Source organism: Oncorhynchus keta, chromosome 23 (assembly GCF_023373465.1).
Source record: "Oncorhynchus keta strain PuntledgeMale-10-30-2019 chromosome 23, Oket_V2, whole genome shotgun sequence".
NCBI lineage: Eukaryota > Metazoa > Chordata > Actinopteri > Salmoniformes > Salmonidae > Oncorhynchus > Oncorhynchus keta.
Window position 1 is genome coordinate 21998834 of NC_068443.1, and position 18792 is coordinate 22017625.

The 18792-nt window shown below is 45.1% G+C and overlaps 1 protein-coding gene across 50 annotated transcripts; it reads right to left on the minus strand.

The window, feature by feature from the left end:
• Nucleotides 1-441: 441 nt before the first annotated feature.
• LOC118401999 (interferon regulatory factor 4-like) lies at nt 442-18385 on the minus strand. 50 transcript variants are annotated; one of them, XM_052476853.1, is made up of 15 exons: nt 18238-18385; nt 17560-17759; nt 16986-17172; nt 16090-16175; nt 14190-14361; nt 13644-13736; nt 10893-11282; nt 10295-10407; nt 8864-9571; nt 8700-8813; nt 8550-8574; nt 8398-8422; nt 8250-8299; nt 8072-8171; nt 442-7937 (listed from the first exon to the last, which is right to left on the minus strand). In XM_052476853.1, exons 1-9 carry the CDS (start codon nt 18245-18247, stop codon nt 9332-9334), a joined length of 1491 nt encoding a protein of 496 aa, XP_052332813.1. In that variant the 5' UTR covers nt 18248-18385; the 3' UTR covers nt 442-7937; nt 8072-8171; nt 8250-8299; nt 8398-8422; nt 8550-8574; nt 8700-8813; nt 8864-9331. The 50 variants fall into 50 exon arrangements, with proteins under 50 accessions (XP_052332813.1, XP_052332812.1, XP_052332811.1 ...); XM_052476852.1 differs by having other exon boundaries at nt 8398-8447; XM_052476851.1 differs by having other exon boundaries at nt 8398-8447; nt 8525-8574.
• Nucleotides 18386-18792: the final 407 nt, after the last annotated feature.

Below are 18792 nucleotides of genomic sequence, written 5' to 3' on the forward strand. Positions count from 1 at the left end.
AGTTTGCTGCTTTGATGAAGACTTCTTTGCAATATAACCTATTCTAGAAGCCTAGTGTGTGTATGATTTCTATTCATTGTTCACTTGTTTTTCAACAATGTCAGATACAGGCAGGGATGACTGGGGCCTTCAGCAAGTAAAACACATGGGGTAAGAAATAATTTGAACTTCACAGATGTAAATTCCCACTGTGCCCATGATAAAGCTAATTACAGTGCGTTACTTTAGTTAGCTGCTTTGAGCAACACTTTAATGTAATATAACCTATTCTGGGAGCGTTGTGTGTGTATGAACTATGTGGAATATTTTTAGACCATTGAAAAAAGCAGGTACTGACAGAAGGAGCAATATGAGTCTGTCAGAGGTCATCACCCTGGATGGGGATGGTGATGGTGTCACGACTTTCGTCGGAAGAAGAAGAGGAGTCATTGGACCCAAATGCAGCGGGGTACGTGTTCATCTTTATTAGCTTAACTGACTGAACACTGAATACAAAATAACAAAAGAATACCCGAAACAGTTCTGCAAGGTGCAACCAACACAAACAAAAAATAACAACTCACAACTAACAGTGGGAAAACAGGCTACCTAAGTATGGTTCTCAATCAGAGACAACCAAAGACAGCTGTCCCTGACAAAACATAGACATATAAACATAGAATGCCCACCCACATCACACCCTGACCAAACAAAAAATAGAAACATACAAAGCAATCTACGGTCAGGGCGTGACAGTAGCCCCCAAAGGTGCGGACTCCGGCCGCAAAACCTGAACCTATAGGGGAGGGTCTGGGCATTACTCCGCGGTGGTGGTTCTGGTGAGGGACGTGGACCCCGCCCCACTTCTGACTCGGCCCACTTCAGTAATGCCTCTGGAGCGGGAACCCTCACTGCTGACCCCAGACTAAAGGACGCCACTGGACTGATGGTCGAGTCTGGAGTGAGTGGCGCCTCTGGACTGACGGGCGGCTCTGGTGCCTCTGGACTGATGGGCTGCTCTTGCAGCTCTGGACTGACGGGCAGCTCTGGTAGCTCCGGACTGACGGGCGGCTCTGGCAGCCCCAGACAGGAGGGAGACTCTGGTGGCTCCGGACTGGAGGGAGAACCTGGAGGGAGTAGACAGAGAGACAGCCTGGTGCATGGGGTTGCCACAGGGCCCACCAGGCTGGAGAGACCTACAGGAGGCCTGGTGCGTGGAGGAGGCACCGGATGGACCGGGCTGTGGGGGAGCACTGAAGCTCTGGTGCGCAGCATTCGCACCACTCCTCCAGGCTGGATGACCACTTTAGCCCGGACCCTCCAGAGTGCAGGCACAGGTCGAACCGGGCTGTGGGGGAGCACTGGAGATCTGGTGCATACCCCTCGCACCTCTCCCTTAGGCTAAATGCCCACATTTACCCGGCACGGGCGGAGTGCAGGCATAGGGCGAACTGCACCCTCCCAATGCCCCGGAGACACAGTACGCAGAGCCGGCGCAGGATACCCTGGACCGAAACGGCGCACCGGAGACCAAACGCGCTGAGCTGGCACAATCCACCCTGGCTGGATGCCCACTCTCGCATGGCACTTGCGGGGTGCTGGCATATAGCCCTCAGGGCTATGAGCGCGCACTGGCGACACCATGCGCTTCATCGCATAACACGGTGTCTGACCAGTACCACGCTGCTTCCGGTAAGCACGGGGAATTGGCTCAGGTCTCTCGCCTGACTCCGCCAATCTCCCCGTGTGCCCCCTCCCAAAAGTTTTTAGGGCTGCCTCTCGTGCCTGTTGCACTGCCTTACCTCATATCGCCACCGCTCAGCTTTAGCTGCCTCCAGTTCTTATTTGGAGCGGCGATATTCCCCAGCCTGTCTCCAGGGTCCCTTGCCGTCCAATATTCCCCCCATGTCCATGAGTCCATCAACCTCTGCTCCCTGTTACCCCACTGCTTGGTCCGTTTGTGGTGGATGGTTCTGTCACGGCTTTCGTCAGAAGAAGAGGAGTCATTGGACCAAAATGCAACGGGGTACGTGTTCATCTTTATTAGCTTAGCTGACTGAACACTGAATACAAAATAACAAAAGAATAGCCGAAACAGTTCTGCAAGGTGCAACCAACACAAACAAAAAATAACAACCCACAACTAACAGTGGGAAAACAGGCTACCTAAGTATGGTTCTCAATCAGAGACAACGAATGACAGCTGTCCCTGATTGAGAACCTTGCACGGCCAAAACATACAAATACAAAACCTAGACATACAAACATAGGTTGCCCACCCACATCACACCCTGACGAAACAAAAAATAGAAACATACAAAGCAATCTACGGTCAGGGCGTGACAGATGGAGGCTTTGGTGGTCCTTAAAACAAAGAAGCAGGTGTCCCTTCCAGTGATGTGGAGTTGACCCCTGGACCTGGTGCCAGTAAGGATGGTCTTCACAGAGGCGGTAAGACCCTCCCTCCTTGATACAGAAATGCGTTGACTTCAATGCCTCGTCAATGGTAAGGTCCTTTGCAGCATAGGGACACTTGACCTCCACCACTGCTGTGGTCCCCACCAGACCAGCAGTGAGGTATCCAGGATCTCAGACCCCTTGACCCAAAGCCCTGGCTCCTGCACATCCATCCATGTAGCCATTTTGAATGCCTCCTCTTCATTATCTGTGTCCCACTTTACAGACAGCACCCCATTTAATGACTGATCTGAAGACCCGTTTCCGCAGCAACGGAGTAACGAGCTTGGCCCTAACCACTGCTCCATAATTGCTGTCATTCTCCTCATGGTGTGCGAGTTGCGGTTGGTGCCTGCATACCCCAGGTGCCCTTGTTTTTTAACGATGTCTGGTACAGACAGGGATAACAAGGTGGGTGTCAGTTGTTCTATGCCATTCCACTGAACCTGCCCCAGAGATGGTTCCTTAGCCAATAAAGATCCTCCTCTGTGAGCTCTCTGGACAGAGGGTTGTGGTCTTTGGCTGGGTATACAGTGCATTCGGAAAGTATTCACACCCCTTCCTTTTTCCACATTTTGTTACGTTACCGCCTTATTCTAAAATGGGGATGGTGATGATATAAATACAAATCCTCATCAATCTAAACACAATACCTCATATGTATTCTGACCCTTTGCTATGAGACTTGAAATTGAGATCCTTGAGATGTTTCTACAACTTGGAGTCCACCTGTGGTAAATTCAATTGACTGTAAATGGTTTGGAAAGGCACATATTTCTATATAAGGTCCCACAGTTAACAGTGCATGTCAGTGCAAAAGCAACGCCATAAGGTTGAAGGAATTGTCCATAGAGCTCAGAGACAGGATTGTGTCAAGGCACAGATCTGGGGAAAGGTACAAAAACATTTCTGCAGCATCAAACGTCCCCAGGAACACAGTGGCCTTAATCATTCTGAAATTCAAGAGGTTTGGAACCACCAAGACTCTTCCTAGAGCTGGCCATCCCCCCAAACTTAACAATCAGGAGAGAAAGGCCTTGGTCAGGGAGGTGACCAAGAACCTGCTAGTCACTTTGACAGAGCTCCAGAGTTTCTGTGTGGAGATGGGATAACCTTCTAGAAGGACAACCATCTCTGCAGCACACCACCGATCAGGCCTTTATGGTAGAGTGGCCAGAAGGAACCCACTCCTCAGGAAAAAGCACATGACAGCCCGCTTGGAGTTTGCCCAAAGGCACCTAAAGGACTCTCAGACCATTACAAACTATATTCTCTGGTCTGATGAAACCAAGATTGAACACGTTGGCATGAATGCCAAGCGTCACGTCTGGAGGAAACCCGGCACCATCCCTGCTGTGAATTATGGTGGTGGCAGCATCAAGGTGCTTCAACAAAGTACTGAGTGAAGGGTCTGAATAATTCCGTAAATGCTTTTTTTTTTTTCTTTAATATGCAAGATTTCTAAAAACCTGCTTTTGCTTTGTAATTGTGGGGTATTGTGTGTAGATTGATGAGGGGAAAAAACAATTTAATCAATTTTAGAATAAGGCTGTAACATAACATAAAATGTTTAAAAGGTCAAGGGGTCTGAATACTTTCCAAATACATTGTAGGTCCTACACTGACTGCACCTGGTTGGGCACGGCTGGCTTCCTCCACTCGCATTCCACATCCGTACGGCCGATATTGTGAACCGCCACATTTGGCTGCATAGCTATACTTTTGAGCTCCACAGAGGCATTCATCAGTATGTGGTAGAGAGAATACCCTGGTCATCTATAGAGACCTGCCAAGAGGAAGGATGTGCTATATAAATAAATAGATCAAATGTATTTGATTGATGACATTACAGCTGTAGAATATTTAATAAACTGTCATTTTCACGAGGACAAGTGCAGTTTTTCCATAAACGTTTAATTAATAACTTGGGATTTTATTACTTGACATATCAATCGTATAGTGGGAAGGATCCTATAAATCAAGACTGTGTGAATGCATGTAGCACACGGAATAAATAAATACTGTGTCTTTGATGATTTGTCTCTGATCATGAAACTACAATACAGACTGGATGTCTAAATAAAGTCAATTCTGAATGTCAATATGTTTTTAGGTTCATTCTCATCAATGACAACATCCCAGAACTGAGTTAATACTCATCTGTCTGGTATCCTTGGTGATCTGGTTTATGATTATATAATTTAATAAGTGGCTCTATCCTTGTAGAATGTTGTCTTGTCGGCAGCATAGAACACATTGTATTGCTAAGATGCTCAAACTTAAACTTAATAGAGCTACACTCATTGACACAGGATAAACTGTATCCCTCATGCCTACACTCACTGACACAGGATAAACTGTATCCCTCATGCCTACACTCCCTGACACAGGATAAACTTTATCCCTCATGCCTACACTCACTGACACAGGATAAACTTTATCCCTCATGCCTACACTCACTGACACAGGATAACTTTAACCCTCATGCTTGCCCTCTCCAAACCGGTAAGTTGCCCCTCACTATAGCTGCACTTCTCCACATGGCCAGACTTATAGTCTTCTCCCCTTTTAATGCTCTTATGCTCATCCTTCAAAAATCCTTCACAAGGTCTGAAATAGACACCAAAGTTGACATACTGTACAAATAATGATCTAGGCTAAGTAATACTAAAATATATCTACTGCTCTGCTAACTAGCCAGCCTAAGTGTAGTCAGTGGCTAGCTAAGACCGAGAAAAGGGACGGAAGAAGTTCCACACTGTAACGTCTGCGTCCAACTCACATTCCCAAACACTTCGATCCCGGAAACGCAGACCACTTTCCATCTCACTCTCCAGATCCCCATCACTGGTATTCTAATCACCTGTTCCACACACCTGCATGTCATCATCCCACACTATCTAGTTCAGTTCCTTGCACCCCATCACTGTGAGGTGTTGTTTTTTCGGAGCGCTGTTTTTTTCCCGTCCTTCTCTCCTCCCGTTTTTGCCTGCCTCACTCACGACATATTTGAACTACAAATTCATATTCTACCAGGCAGATGGAGTTGACAGTTTAAGGTTGTGACCATGGTGATTCCAATATTGTTGGTTTAAATCTATCAAAAGTAAGGAGCTTTACAGACCATGAGTGGTCTTGTTGCACTACATGTAATGATGAAATGAATAACGAGTCCAAATGTATCAAATCTCCAGACACATCGTTTAGGAATCACAGTTCTGAGAGAAATATTCTTTAAGAGTCAGAAAGGGCTATTGCAAGACACTACATACGATCATTTTTCAGTTAATATCCATTATTGACAGTTTTGGGAATTTTAAACACTTTTTTGGAGAGTTTAATATTGGGATCCTTTGCTCCTGACAAGGGCATTTCCAGGCATAGAGCTTACGTGGAAATTTATAATGTTCAAAGTGTTTTTGGGGGCAAAGCTTGTGGGCCCCATGTGGTGTGTGCTACGCCAGTGTCCTCCATCACATCCAGCTGCCAAGGGGAAACAATTTGTTATAACAGCTTCCTCCCCTCCACCACTAGACAACTGATAACAACAATTGCTCTCGAATTGGAGTTGTATATTACTGGTACATGTACAGTGCATTCGGAAAGTATTCATACCCCTTGACTTTTTCCACTTTTTGTAGCCTTAGTATAAAATTAATATAATAGTTTTTTCTCCTGATCAATCTACACACAATAAATACCCCATAATGACAAGCAAAAAAAGAGATTCCGGGTTCTGGCTGGCCCACTCAAGGACATTCAGAGACTTGTCCCGAAACCCCTCCTGCATTGTCTTGGCTGTGTGCTTAGGGTTGTTGTCCTGTTGGAAGGTGAACCTTTGTCCCAGTCTGAGGTCCTGAGCGCTATGGAGCAGGTTTTCATCAAGGATCTCTCTGTGCTTTGCTCCATTCGTCTTTCCCTCGATCCTGACTAGTCTCCCAGTACCTGCCGCTGAAAAACATCCCCACAGCATGATGCTGCCACAACCATGCTTCACAGCAGGGATGGTGCCATGTTTCCTCCAGATGTGACGCTTGGCATTCATGCCAAAGAGTTCAATCTTGGTTTCATAAGATCAGAGAATATTGTTTGTCATGGTCTGAGAGTCCTTTAGGTGCCTTTGGGCAAACTCCAAGTGGGCTGTCATGCGCCTTTTACTGAGGACTGGCTTCCTTCTGGCCACTCTACCATAAAGGCCTGATTGGTGGAGTGCTGCATAGATGTTTGTCCTTCTGGAAGGTTCTCCCATTTCCACAGAGTAACTCTGGAGCTCTGTCAAAGTGACAATCGGGTTTTTGGTCACCTCCCTGACCAAGGCCCTTTCCTCCGATTGCTCAGTTTGGCCGGGCAGTCAGCTCTAGGAAGAGTCTTGGTGGTTCCAAACCTCTTCCATTTAAGAATAATGGATGCCACTGTGTTCTTGGGGACTTTCGATGCTGCAGAAATGTTTTTGTACCCTTCCCCAGATCTGTGCCTCGACACAATCCTCTCTGAGCTCTGAGGACAATTCCTTCGACCTCAGGGCTTGGTTTTTACTATGACATGCACTATCAACTGTGGGACTGTAGACAATTCGCCAATTTCAAGTGTCATAGCAAAGGGTCTGTTTTGTATTGTGTGTAGATTCATCAGAAATAAATAATAATTGAAAACATTTTAGAATAAGGCTGTAACGTTACAAAATGTGAGAAAAGTAAAGGGGTCTGACTACTTTCCGAAAGCACTGTACACCAGGGTTGCCCTTTTTTCAATCAGTTGTGAGATGGTGAAGTAGTAGACAATAGAAATATATGATTGGAAGATTATGGAGCCGGATAATCAAGAAAATAGAAGAATACAATAATCGTTATTCAGTTAAGTTGCATCAAAGTTACCTATTGTTGTTCAGAAATAATCAAAATATGTCAAGGGATTTGTATTCAGTGCCTGGCCTTAAGTGGAGTAAACCACTTTCATAGATTGTTTGATAAATGGGTGAAAATATACTACACAGAAATTCTCTCTGTGTGAGACACTTCAATATATCAATGATCCATTTGTATTCTTCAATCATATACATTTGGCTTCTTCTTCCTTCTCAAGTCTTAATTTCTCATAAGGGCTACTCTTCTTCCTGTGCACCTGTGAATTGTGCTTCCTGCTTCTGACAGTCCCTCTCTGCTTCACATTGGTCCCCCATCACCCACCCTAAACCCTCTACCCCAAACCACATCCTATACACTGTCACCATGTCACATGCACACAAATACACATGCATCCCCCTCTCGTTGAAAGAAAATGAGAGAGAGGAGAACGAGAGAGGCTAAGTAGTGGGGTTCTCCCTCCCACACCACTATCACAGGTCAGGAGCTTTCCCATCAGCACCCACAGATGTCACAGGAATACGAGTAACACACATCACCTCGTGTGATAGGCCTGCACGCCACCTCATGTGATAGGCCTGCACGCCACCTCATGTGATAGGCCTGCACGCCACCTCATGTGATAGGCCTGCACGCCACCTGCACGCCACCTGCACGCCACCTGATAGGCCTGCACGCCACCTCCTGCATGTGATAGGCCTGCACGCCACCTCATGTGATAGGCCTGCACGCCACGCCACCTCGTGTGATCGTGTGATAGGCCTGCACGCCACCTCATGTGATAGGCCTGCACGCCACCTCATGTGATAGGCCTGCACGCCACCTCATGTGATAGGCCTGCACGCCACCTCATGTGATAGGCCTGCACGCCACCTCCTGTGTGATAGGCCTGCACGCCACCTCATGTGATAGGCCTGCACGCCACCTCGTGATGATAGGCCTGCACGCCACCTCGTGTGATAGGCCTGCACGCCACCTCGTGTGATAGGCCTGCACGCCACCTCGTGATGATAGGCCTGCACGCCACCTCGTGGCCTGATAGGCCTGCACGCCACCTGTGATAGGCCTGCACGCCACCTGTGATAGGCCTGCACGCCACCTCGTGTGATAGGCCTGCACGCCACCTCGTGTGATAGGCCTGCACGCCACCTCCTGTGTGATAGGCCTGCACGCCACCTCATGTGATAGGCCTGCACGCCACCTCATGTGATAGGCCTGCACGCCACCTCATGTGATAGGCCTGCGCGCCACCTCATGTGATAGGCCTGCACGCCACCTCATGTGATAGGCCTGCGCGCCACCTCGTGTGATAGGCCTGCACGCCACCTCGTGTGATAGGCCTGCACGCCACCTCGTGTGATAGGCCTGCACGCCACCTCATGTGATAGGCCTGCGCGCCACCTCGTGTGATAGGCCTGCACGCCACCTCGTGTGATAGGCCTGCACGCCACCTCATGTGATAGGCCTGCACGCCACCTCGTGTGATAGGCCTGCACGCCACCTCGTGTGATAGGCCTACATGCCACCTCGTGTGATAGGCCTGCGCGCCACCTCATGTGATAGACCTGCACGCCACCTCGTGTGATAGGCCTGCGCGCCACCTCGTGTGATAGGCCTGCGCGCCACCTCATGTGATAGGCCTGCGCGCCACCTCATGTGATAGGCCTGCGCGCCACCTCATGTGATAGGCCTGCACACCACCTCGTGTGATAGGCCTGCGCGCCACCTCGTGTGATAGGTTTTCACTTTTTCATAGCATTTAATAGAACAACAAAAAAAATGGTTGATTACAAAAATAATTGTAAGGCTGTACAAACTAGGGTAGATTCTTTAAGCGCCCCCATTTTTAACATTGATCATTGGCTCAAACTGCTGACACTGACGATGGAGGCACAGTCCAGTCTTACGTTAAAATTACAGTAAGGTATTTTAGTCCAAGACCTCAGTATACTGTACACTATTCAGGAGAAGCGATGTAAAGCTCATTGGTCAATCTACATTCATGTCCATGGCTCCTGGGGCCTGTTTGTGTGTTACTCCTGCATGTGTTGCAGAGTCCTCTGATAGTCTCCTGGAGCTAGAGGGGAGCTCTGTTGAAGGGTCCTCTGGTAGTCTCCTGGAGCTAAAGGGGAGCTCTGTTGAAGGGTCCTCTGGTAGACTCCTGGAGCCGGAAGGGAGATCTCTGTGTGTCCCTGTAGCTCATAGTCCCTCAGGCAGTGACTGCTGCTCTGCTGGCTGAAGTATATCATGCCCCTGGCAAACATGGGCTCCACCTGCAACACATGCAGGGGTCACACCATGAATGATGAAAAATGAATAAAGATTGCTCCCATTTACCTAATCTCTCTTGGGCAGATTCTGTGTGTAAACCGAGAGAATCTGTCAGGGCTGTAATCGAATGGCTGAGATAACTAGTAGCAGTAGTTTCTGTTTTGGGGTTTTCGTCTCTATTTGAAAAAATCACAATTGGGCGAAGGCGGTGCTTCAATATATACATGGGAGGGGGGAGGGGGGGATTTCAAACCTGTGTGCGCAGTAGTTAATCAGTAGAGGGGGGAGACATTGCTTTCTCCCTGGTACAATGGAACTCTCAATTGTTAACACGTATTGACCCAGAAGTAAATAAGGATGCTGACCAAATTTCGCAAGAATTTATTTCTGGGTAACCAAGAATAGCAAATACCAAATCTCTCCCTTCCCCTCCCCCTTGGGCCTCACTTTCAGTTTCTGAAAATGTGTAAGGTATAAGCAATACGCACTGCACTTCTTATACCTATCCAGATCCTACAGATTTGCAAACATCAATGGGATAGGGCCAAGAGAGTGGGGGAAGAATCGATTTGGACGTGTTGATAGAGTCCTTTGTTTATCATCATGAGTAACAAGGCTATATTTTGTTTTCTTTTTATTCCAGCCTTTATCATGTTGGACTGTTATTTCAATGCACTGTTGATTCCAACCATAATAAGTTAGCGAGAGTCTGTAATGTACTGTACCTGTGCTGTGATCATCTTGGCCTGGCGCTGGGTGTCCGGGTACTCGTCTCCGAAACACAGCACCACCTGGTGCCTGGGCATGGGACGGCCATGGTGGGCATACCCCTGCAGCTCTGGAAGGCAGGATGGAGGGAGTGTACAATGATTTTATCACCTTATTTCACCCACAATTCATCAATTCGCCCCCTAACAGCTGAAAACATCTACTTTGCTCATGAAGGAAGGACGTTCAGCTTGAGAGAGATGGGTATTGTGATTCAGTATCACTGCATAGAAAATGCTAAAAATAAAAGGTTCACAGAATGAGAAAGAGGAGTCAGAGAAAGCTTTTTCCAGTCATTTGCAAGGAAGTCGTTGGTGTGAAAAATGAGTGGGTCACATGTAAACTGCAGCTAGACCACAGGAGGTGGGCGGGGGCTGTTTCATGGAGACTCCACAGACAGGCCGACGCTGAGAACGTGACAGGTCACATACCCACTAATACCACAGCATGGAGAGGGACTTCACATTCTACAGTAGGTATCCTCACCACCATAATCAACGTTCAGCACCATCATCATCATCACAATCAGCTCACAATCAAAATACTGTTTCTCACCAGTGAGGAACTGCTGGGTGTCAAACAGCTTGCAGGTCTGTTCTTTCTCCAATTTATTGGGTTTGTCCGTGTAGGGTGCCAGCGGGCCTTCCCAGTACACTCGGCTCTGGCACAACCGCTTGGCATAGAGCCCATCTAACGTCATCCACAGGAGCACGCCCCTCTCCAGGACGTTGGGTAGCTTCTCTGCCCCTCTCCTCTGAGACTGGGGGTAAGGGGAGGGGAACTGCACCGTCTCTGCACCACTGTACAGCCTGTCCTCGTGGCAGAGGGAGGACGGAGAGGAAGATGAGGAGGAAGAAGAGGTGATCCGGCAGCCTTCAGGACTAGAGGTGGTTACCTTCTTGACCAGAGACTCACGGTAGAACAGGGATACGTGCAGTCGGAAGTCTGGAGGAAAGAGGGGGGAAGATGTTAGAGAATGAACCAGTAAGTAAAAGTATTCCAAATGAAAGAAGATTGACAGCTGTCTGAAAACAAATGCATTCTTTCCATGTGTGAAGTCGTAATAAACATCTTAATCCGTTTCTGTCCCTGCAGTCACCCATCTAAAATATCAACAACATACAGTTGAAGTCAGAAGTTTACATACACTTAAATTGTAGTCATTAAAACTCGTTTTTCTACCAATCCACACATTTCTTGTTAACAAACTGTAGTTTTGGCAAGTCGGTTAGGACATCTACTTTGTTTATGACACAAGTAATTTTTCCAACAATTGTTTACAGACCGATTATTTATTATTTAATTCACTGTATCACAATTCCAGTGGGTCAGAAGTTTACATACACTAAGTTGACTGTGCCTTTAAACAGCTTGGGAAATTCCAGAAAATGTCATCATGGCTTTAGAAGCTTCTGGCTTTAGCTTCTGCTAATTGACATAATTTGACTCAATTGGAGGTGTAACTGTGGATGTATTTCAAGGCCTACCTTCAAACTCAGTGTCTCGTTGCTTGACATCAGGGGAAAATCAAAAGTAATCACCCAAGACCCCAGAAAGACAATTGTAGACCTCCACAAGTCTGGTGCATCCTTGGGAGGAATTTCCAAACGCCTGAAGGTACCACGTTCATCTGCACAAACAATGGTACGCAAGTATAAACACGATGGGACCACGCAGCCGTCATACCGCTCAGGAAGGAGACACATTCTGTCTCCTAGAGATGAATGTACTTTGGTGCAAAAAGTGCAAATCAATCCCAGAACAACAGCAAAGGACCTTGTGAAGATGCTGGAGTTAACAAGTACAAAAGTATCTATATCCACAGTAAAACGAGTCCTATATCAACATAACCTGAAAGGCCTCACAGCAAGGAAGAAGCCACTGCTCCAAAACCACCATAAAAAAAGCCAGACTACGGTTTTCAACTGCACATGGAGACAAAGATCGTACTTTTTAGAGAAATGTCCTCTGGTCTGATGAAAAAAAAGTAGAACTGTTTGGCCATAATGACCATCGTTATGTTTGGAGGAAAAAGGGGGATGCTTGCAAGCCAAAGAACACCATCCCGACTGTGAAGCATGGGGGTGGCAGCATCATGTTGTGGGAGTGCATTGCTGCAGGAGGGACTGGTGCACTTCACAAAATAGATGGCATCATGAGGTAGGAAAATTATGTGGCGATATGGAAGCAACATCTCAAGACACGAGTCAGGAAGTTAAAGCGTGGTCGCAAATGTGTCTTCCAAATGGACAATGACCCCATTCATACTTCCAAAATTGTGGCAAAATGGCTTAAGGACAACAAAGTCAAGGTATTGGAGTGGCCACCACAAAGCCCTGACCTCAATTCTATAGAAAATGTGTTAGCAGAACTGAAAAAGCATGTGTGAGTAAGGAGTCCTACAAACCTGACTCAGTTACACCAGCTGTGTCAGGAGGAATGGGCCAAAATTCACCCAATTTATTGTGGGAAGCTTGTGGAAGGCTACCCGAAACGTTTGACCCAAATTAGACTATTTAAAAGCGATGCTACCAAATACTAATCGAGTGCATGTAAACTTCTGACCCACTGGGAATGTGATGAAATAAATAAAAGCTGAAATAAATAATTGTCTCTACTATTATTCTGACATTTCACATTCTTAAAATGAAGTGGTGATCCTAACGGACCTAAAACAGGGCATTTTTACTAGTATTAAATGTCAGGAATTGTGAAAAACTGAGTTTAAATGTATTTGTCTAAGGTGTATGTAAACTTCCGACTTCAACTGTATATGAATAGAATATCATTAATATGAGCACTGTTTCCAGTTCCAACACTGACAAATACCTGACCATATTAAAAGCCAGATTAGGGAAGTAATTGTCCTATAGAAACAGCTTTTAGTTTCTGGTGGTTGGCAAAACAATATAATAATTCAGTACGCTCCACTACATCGTACTAATCTTGTCTTTGTGTCTATCTGTCATTATCACTGGTCAGTGGTGTGGAATTACAATACAATACACACATGCCGTGTGCACAATAACTGAAAAGGGTGTTTCGGGAATAATTCCATGATATCTTGAAGGAAATGAAAAGACTAGCAAGAAATGGTAGTAGTAGCAGTAGTAGCAGTAGTAGAAGTAGTAGCAGCAGTAGTATTAGTAGTAGAAGTAGTAGCAGCAGTAGTATTAGTAGTATAGTTAGCAGTAGTAGTAGTACAAGTAGTAGCAGCAGTAGTAGGAGCAGTCGTAGCAGAAGTGGGAGTAGTAGCAGAGGCAGCAGTAGTACATTAGTAATCTAGAAGTATAGAATAGCATGTACCAGAAAGGGTAGACATGTTGTGGTCCATTTTAAATGCTGTGGGGTGAGACTCTGAGGAAGAGTAGGAACAGAAGGAGCCAGTAAACTGATAACCTGAGGGGAGAAGATAAATAAATACTGTTGTTAACCAATGAATGGGTTTTTTCAGTGTACATATCATGGAGGATGAATTACTAGACCTTGTCTAAATAATCAGGAGGAACCTGACTAAAGACTGTTAAATGAAGTCCTCATTATTTTGGAGAACTGGGGGTCACCAAAGCATTCACTGTCAAACTGTAGCTGTTTTAACAACTTATGTGAGTGTGCGTCACTCAGATTAACATATGTCAAATTTGTCATACAGACCACTGACCTATACTATAGCCTTTCATTATCTGAAACCAAGTTAACATGAGAACTAGTGAAGTATGGTGTTCACATGGCTTCATCTCTACCTGGCTCCTCTGTACTTGCACTGAAGGACATATACTGTGGAGTCTTATCTCTCCATGATATTTTCATTCCTATAATCAGTGTCTTCCCCATGGCGATGCCATGTCTCACCGTTATCTGTGTGTGGCCCAGTGTGCCAGGGACGGCTGAGTGGCTGTGGGTAGTGGCACTGGCTGTACTGCAGCTCAGTGTGGGGTGGCTGGTGAAGCTGAGGCGGGTCCAGTGTGTGGCTGTAATCCCTCCACTCCTTCCTCTCCTGAGGAATCATGAATCCGCCAGACACCTGGGGACAGGCCAGGGGGAGAGGAGACAGCTGTTAGTCAGGTAGTGGTGGGTTCCTGATCCACACCCAGCAGGGAGAGAGCTGTGAAGATCTTTGAAGGTACAATTGAAGTCAGAAGTTTACATACACTTAGATTGGAGTCATTAAAACTCATTTTTCAACCACTCCACAAATTCCTTGTTAACAAACTGTAGTTTTGGCAAGTCGGTTAGGACATCTACTTTGTGCATGACACAAGTAATTTTTCCATCAATTGTTTAAAGAAAGAATATTTCACTTATAATTCACTGTATCACAATTCCAGTGGGTCAGAAGTTTACAAACACTAAGTTGACTGTACCTTTAAACAGCTTGGAAAATTCCAGAAAAGGACGTTGTGGCTTTAGGACCTTCCAATAGGCTAATTGACATAATTTGAGTCCATTGGAGGTGGACCTGTGGATGTATTTCAATGCCTACCTTCAAACTCAGTGTCTCTTTGCTTGACATCATGGGAAAATCAAAAGAAATCAGCCAAGACCTCAGAAAAAAAATTGTAGACCTCCACAAGTCTGGTTCATCCTTGGGAGCAATTTCCAAATGCCTGAAGGTACCACGTTCATCTGTACAAACAATAGTACACAAGTATAAACACCATGGGACCACACAGCCGTCATACCGCTCAGGAAGGAGACTTGTTCTGTCTCCTAGAGATGAACGTACTTTGGATCTTGTGAAGATGCTGGAGGTAACAGGTACAAAAGTATCCATATCCACAGTAAAACGAGTCCTATATCGACATATCCTGAAAGACCTCTCAGCAAGGAAGAAGCCACTGCTCCAAAACCGCCATAAAAAAGCCAGACTACGGTTTTCAACTGCACATGGAGACAAAGATCGTACTCTTTGGTGAAATGTCATCTGGTCTGATGAAAAAAAAATAGAACTGTTTGGCCATCATGACCATAGTTATGTTTGGAGGAAAAAGGGGGAGGCTTGCAAGCCGAAAAACACCATCCCAACCGTGAAGCACGGAGTGGCAGCATCATGTTGTTGAGGCGCATTGCTGCAGGAGGGCTTGGTGCACTTCACAAAATAGACGGCATTATGAGGTAGGAAAATAATGTGGCGATATTGAAGCAACATCTCAAGACATCAGTCAGGAAGTTAAATCTTGGTCGCAAATGGATCTTCCAAATGGACAATGACCCCAAGCATACTTCCAAAGTTGTGGCAAAATGGCTTAAGGACAACAAAGTCAAGGTATTGGAGTGGCCATCACAAAGCCCTGACCTCAATCCCATAGAACATTTGTGGGCAGAACTGAAAAAGTGTGTGCAAGCAAGGAGGCCTACAAACCTGACTCAGTTACACGAGCTCTGTCTGGAGGAATGGGCCAAAATTCACCCAACTTATTGTGGGAAGCTTGTGGAAAGCTACCCAAAACGTTTGACCCAAGTTAAACAATTTAAAGGCACTGCTACCAAATACTAATTGAGTTTATGTAAACTTCTGACCCACTGGAAATGTGATGAAATCAAAAAAAGCTGAAATAAATCATTATCTTTACTATTATTCTGACATTTCACATTCTTAAAATAAAGTGGTGATCCTAACTGACCTAAAACAGGGAATTATTTTACTTGGATTAAATGTCAGGAAAAACTGAGTTTAAATGTATTTGGCTAAGGTGTATGTAAACTTCCGACTTCAATTGTACCTGTTGCAGAGGTAAACACATGACCTTACCTGGCTCTGTAGAGATGGGTATAGAGAGTGCATAGGGTAGCTGTTGACTGAGCTCATGTGGGACGTCGTCTCTGCCATCTTGATCCCTACATTACAGAAACGTAACATTAGACATCACATCATAGAACTCTCTAATGCAACATTATGTGGTGGTCCCTCCAGAAATATTTATGTCCTCAATAAGAAGTCAAATAAAATTCAATTGTATTCATCTGTCAACTGTCATCCTTACAATTAGAGCCTTTTCAACAGAGTTCAAGGCCATTCAGCCTCTTCAAACAGTTGAATACAGAAACTATAGAGCCACGCGATAACAACATGTGTAAAGTGTCTCAACCCCTAGGTTGCAGGTTTGGCCTCGAAGAGTCAATCCTAACTGAGACTGCCATGTGAGAGTGACAAAGGATTCTTCTGATGGTGGAGCATTCAGCCTTTGTTATGCAAGCCTGGAGGTTAAGTATGTATGCTGTGCATTCTGCACTGGGTAACTGAAGCCTTCTAAAAAAAGTGTCAAGGCCTTTTTGGTACACACATTGGCTTCCTCTCTGCTTCCTGCCTCCTCAGACGATGGAGGCTAAATGAAACATTGCCGGCTGTGTGTGTGTGTCTGCTCGGCTAGGTTCAGAGTCAGACAGCATGAGTTTGGGCTCACCCTCTATGTAAGCAGGGGGGTTCTTGGGAGGGGTAGACTACAGCACTTCTCAGAAGCACAAGTTACGACAGTGCAGGTGTAACTTGAACCCTAGTGCATTATTACCTTTGACACATGAAATCTCTATCAACTGCCAGTAGCCTATATCACTTCACTATGGTACAGTACAGTACAGTCAGAACAGTAGGCATTCATGACATGGACTTCACTTTGGTAATACTACAATAAGATGAACAAAACGTGCCTCTCTTAGCTCCCTCCGGTATGATTCTGTAGACTTTGAAAGGATCGGATATGTCCAGTTGGCTTCGCTCCACCAGCTCATCAAAGTCATTGCTTTTGTTCAGAGCACATCGCAGTCTGGTCTTCCATGTGGGGGGGTCTGGTTTGTCCACTCCTTCCCTATGTTTCCCTTTGAACAATGCCCAGGCCTGCAATAATCAACAACATAATGATTTGACTTCCTCTCTGCATTCAATGACAATTTACCTGGCGATTAGTAAGGCATTATGGGCCTGCATCAAAATCACCATGTCATGGTCTCTGCCTTGAATAAATACCACTGTCTTGAACAAAGATCATCACTTGCTATACTGTAGTAAAAATCAACAGGTAGTCTATAACAAATAGTGTAAATTACACCAGACCAACAAGACTTGGTTTGGAGATAAATAAGTATGAATATGATTGAGTTAGCTATACTTTATGGGGTTCCTGCACACTATATTCAATATTCACGAGTTGTAAATAGTAACTTAAAAGTAGAAGAAAAACAATAGGAGAAGTCGGGTAAAGTGAAGGTGTGGGTCCTAACGCACCTTGAAGAGTGCAGCATCCTCGTCACGATTGTAATCCTGTTTGCCCGCATGTTTCCACGGAATCCTGAAAATGCTTTTCTCTTCATTCTCCCAAACCAGTCCGGGATAGATGCTGCTGTCAATCTGATCGATCAGCCACTGTCTAAGTTTCCCATTGCCACAAATCCCTGACAGGCCGCTGTCCCCCTCGAAGTTCATCTCTTTCGAAAAACGCATGCAATAGAAGGATGGGCATATAGTGGTTATGTGGGACCAATGAGTCGGTTATGCAATGCAAAAAAAAAAGACATTGTCAGTTGGTGTTGAATGATGGTGGTTAATGTTATTAGGTAAATCATGTTTTTATCAAATGTAATGCATTCATATATTATCACTGATAATTTGAGAGTATAATCATTGAGATTATTACATATGTTTCATCGCCTCCAAAAATCACAAACAATAAATAGGTCTAATTTAAGAATTAAACACTTCTGGATTTGTTGGTCATCTTGATTCAAAGACAATTAAATTAATATTTTGTAGACTCATAATTGCAATCCGAAAAAAAATGTGTTATAACACATGCATAAAATAAATAACGTAATAGCCTAGTGTTAACTGCATCAACATCACTGCGTTAATTTCAGGACGTTTACCCTCTCGTATGTTCACTATGAATGAGAATAAACTCCTTACCTCTAACCATGTGAGCGTCTCTGAAAAGTAATGAAATCGATCTCACCGACACTGTTCTCAAGAGAGAGCATGGGATGACCTATTCTTAAATATTGTCACATCTTTATGGCGGTGTCTTGACTAGGAGGAGCCTATTTACTTTATGCGTGCAGCACTATGCGCTACATTTCTTTGAAGCTTATCAGAGAACAACCTACATACAGTAAGTAGTCTACAGTAAGTGGATGGGGAATCCCTCTCGACTGGCAAACACAGGATGCAAACACCGCCATGGAATGGAACAATTACCTGCGCTCAATATCAAAACAGAAACTCCCTAAAATCGTCATTATATCAATAGATTGCGTTACCATTCTATGTTTATACTTTGAATAGTCTCCTGTATTATGAATCCTAAAATATAATGTTCTTGAGTTTACAGGGCATTTGGAAAGTATTCAGACCCCTTGACTTTTCCCACATTTTGTTAGTTACAGACTTATTCTAAAATGTATTACATTTGTTGTTTTCCTCATCAATCTACAAACAATACCCCATAAATTCAATTGATTGGAC

What these genes read in the sequence shown, in the direction of transcription:
- LOC118401999 (XM_052476846.1), bottom strand. An exon ending in ACCGGAGGGAGCTAAGAGAG is followed by an intron (nt 16,176 to 16,985) that starts GCACGTTTTGTT and finishes TCTGTAATGTAG; the next exon opens with GGATCAAGATGGCAGAGACG. An exon ending in TGGGCCACACACAGATAACG is followed by an intron (nt 13,737 to 14,189) that starts GTGAGACATGGC and finishes TTCTCCCCTCAG; the next exon opens with GTTATCAGTTTACTGGCTCC.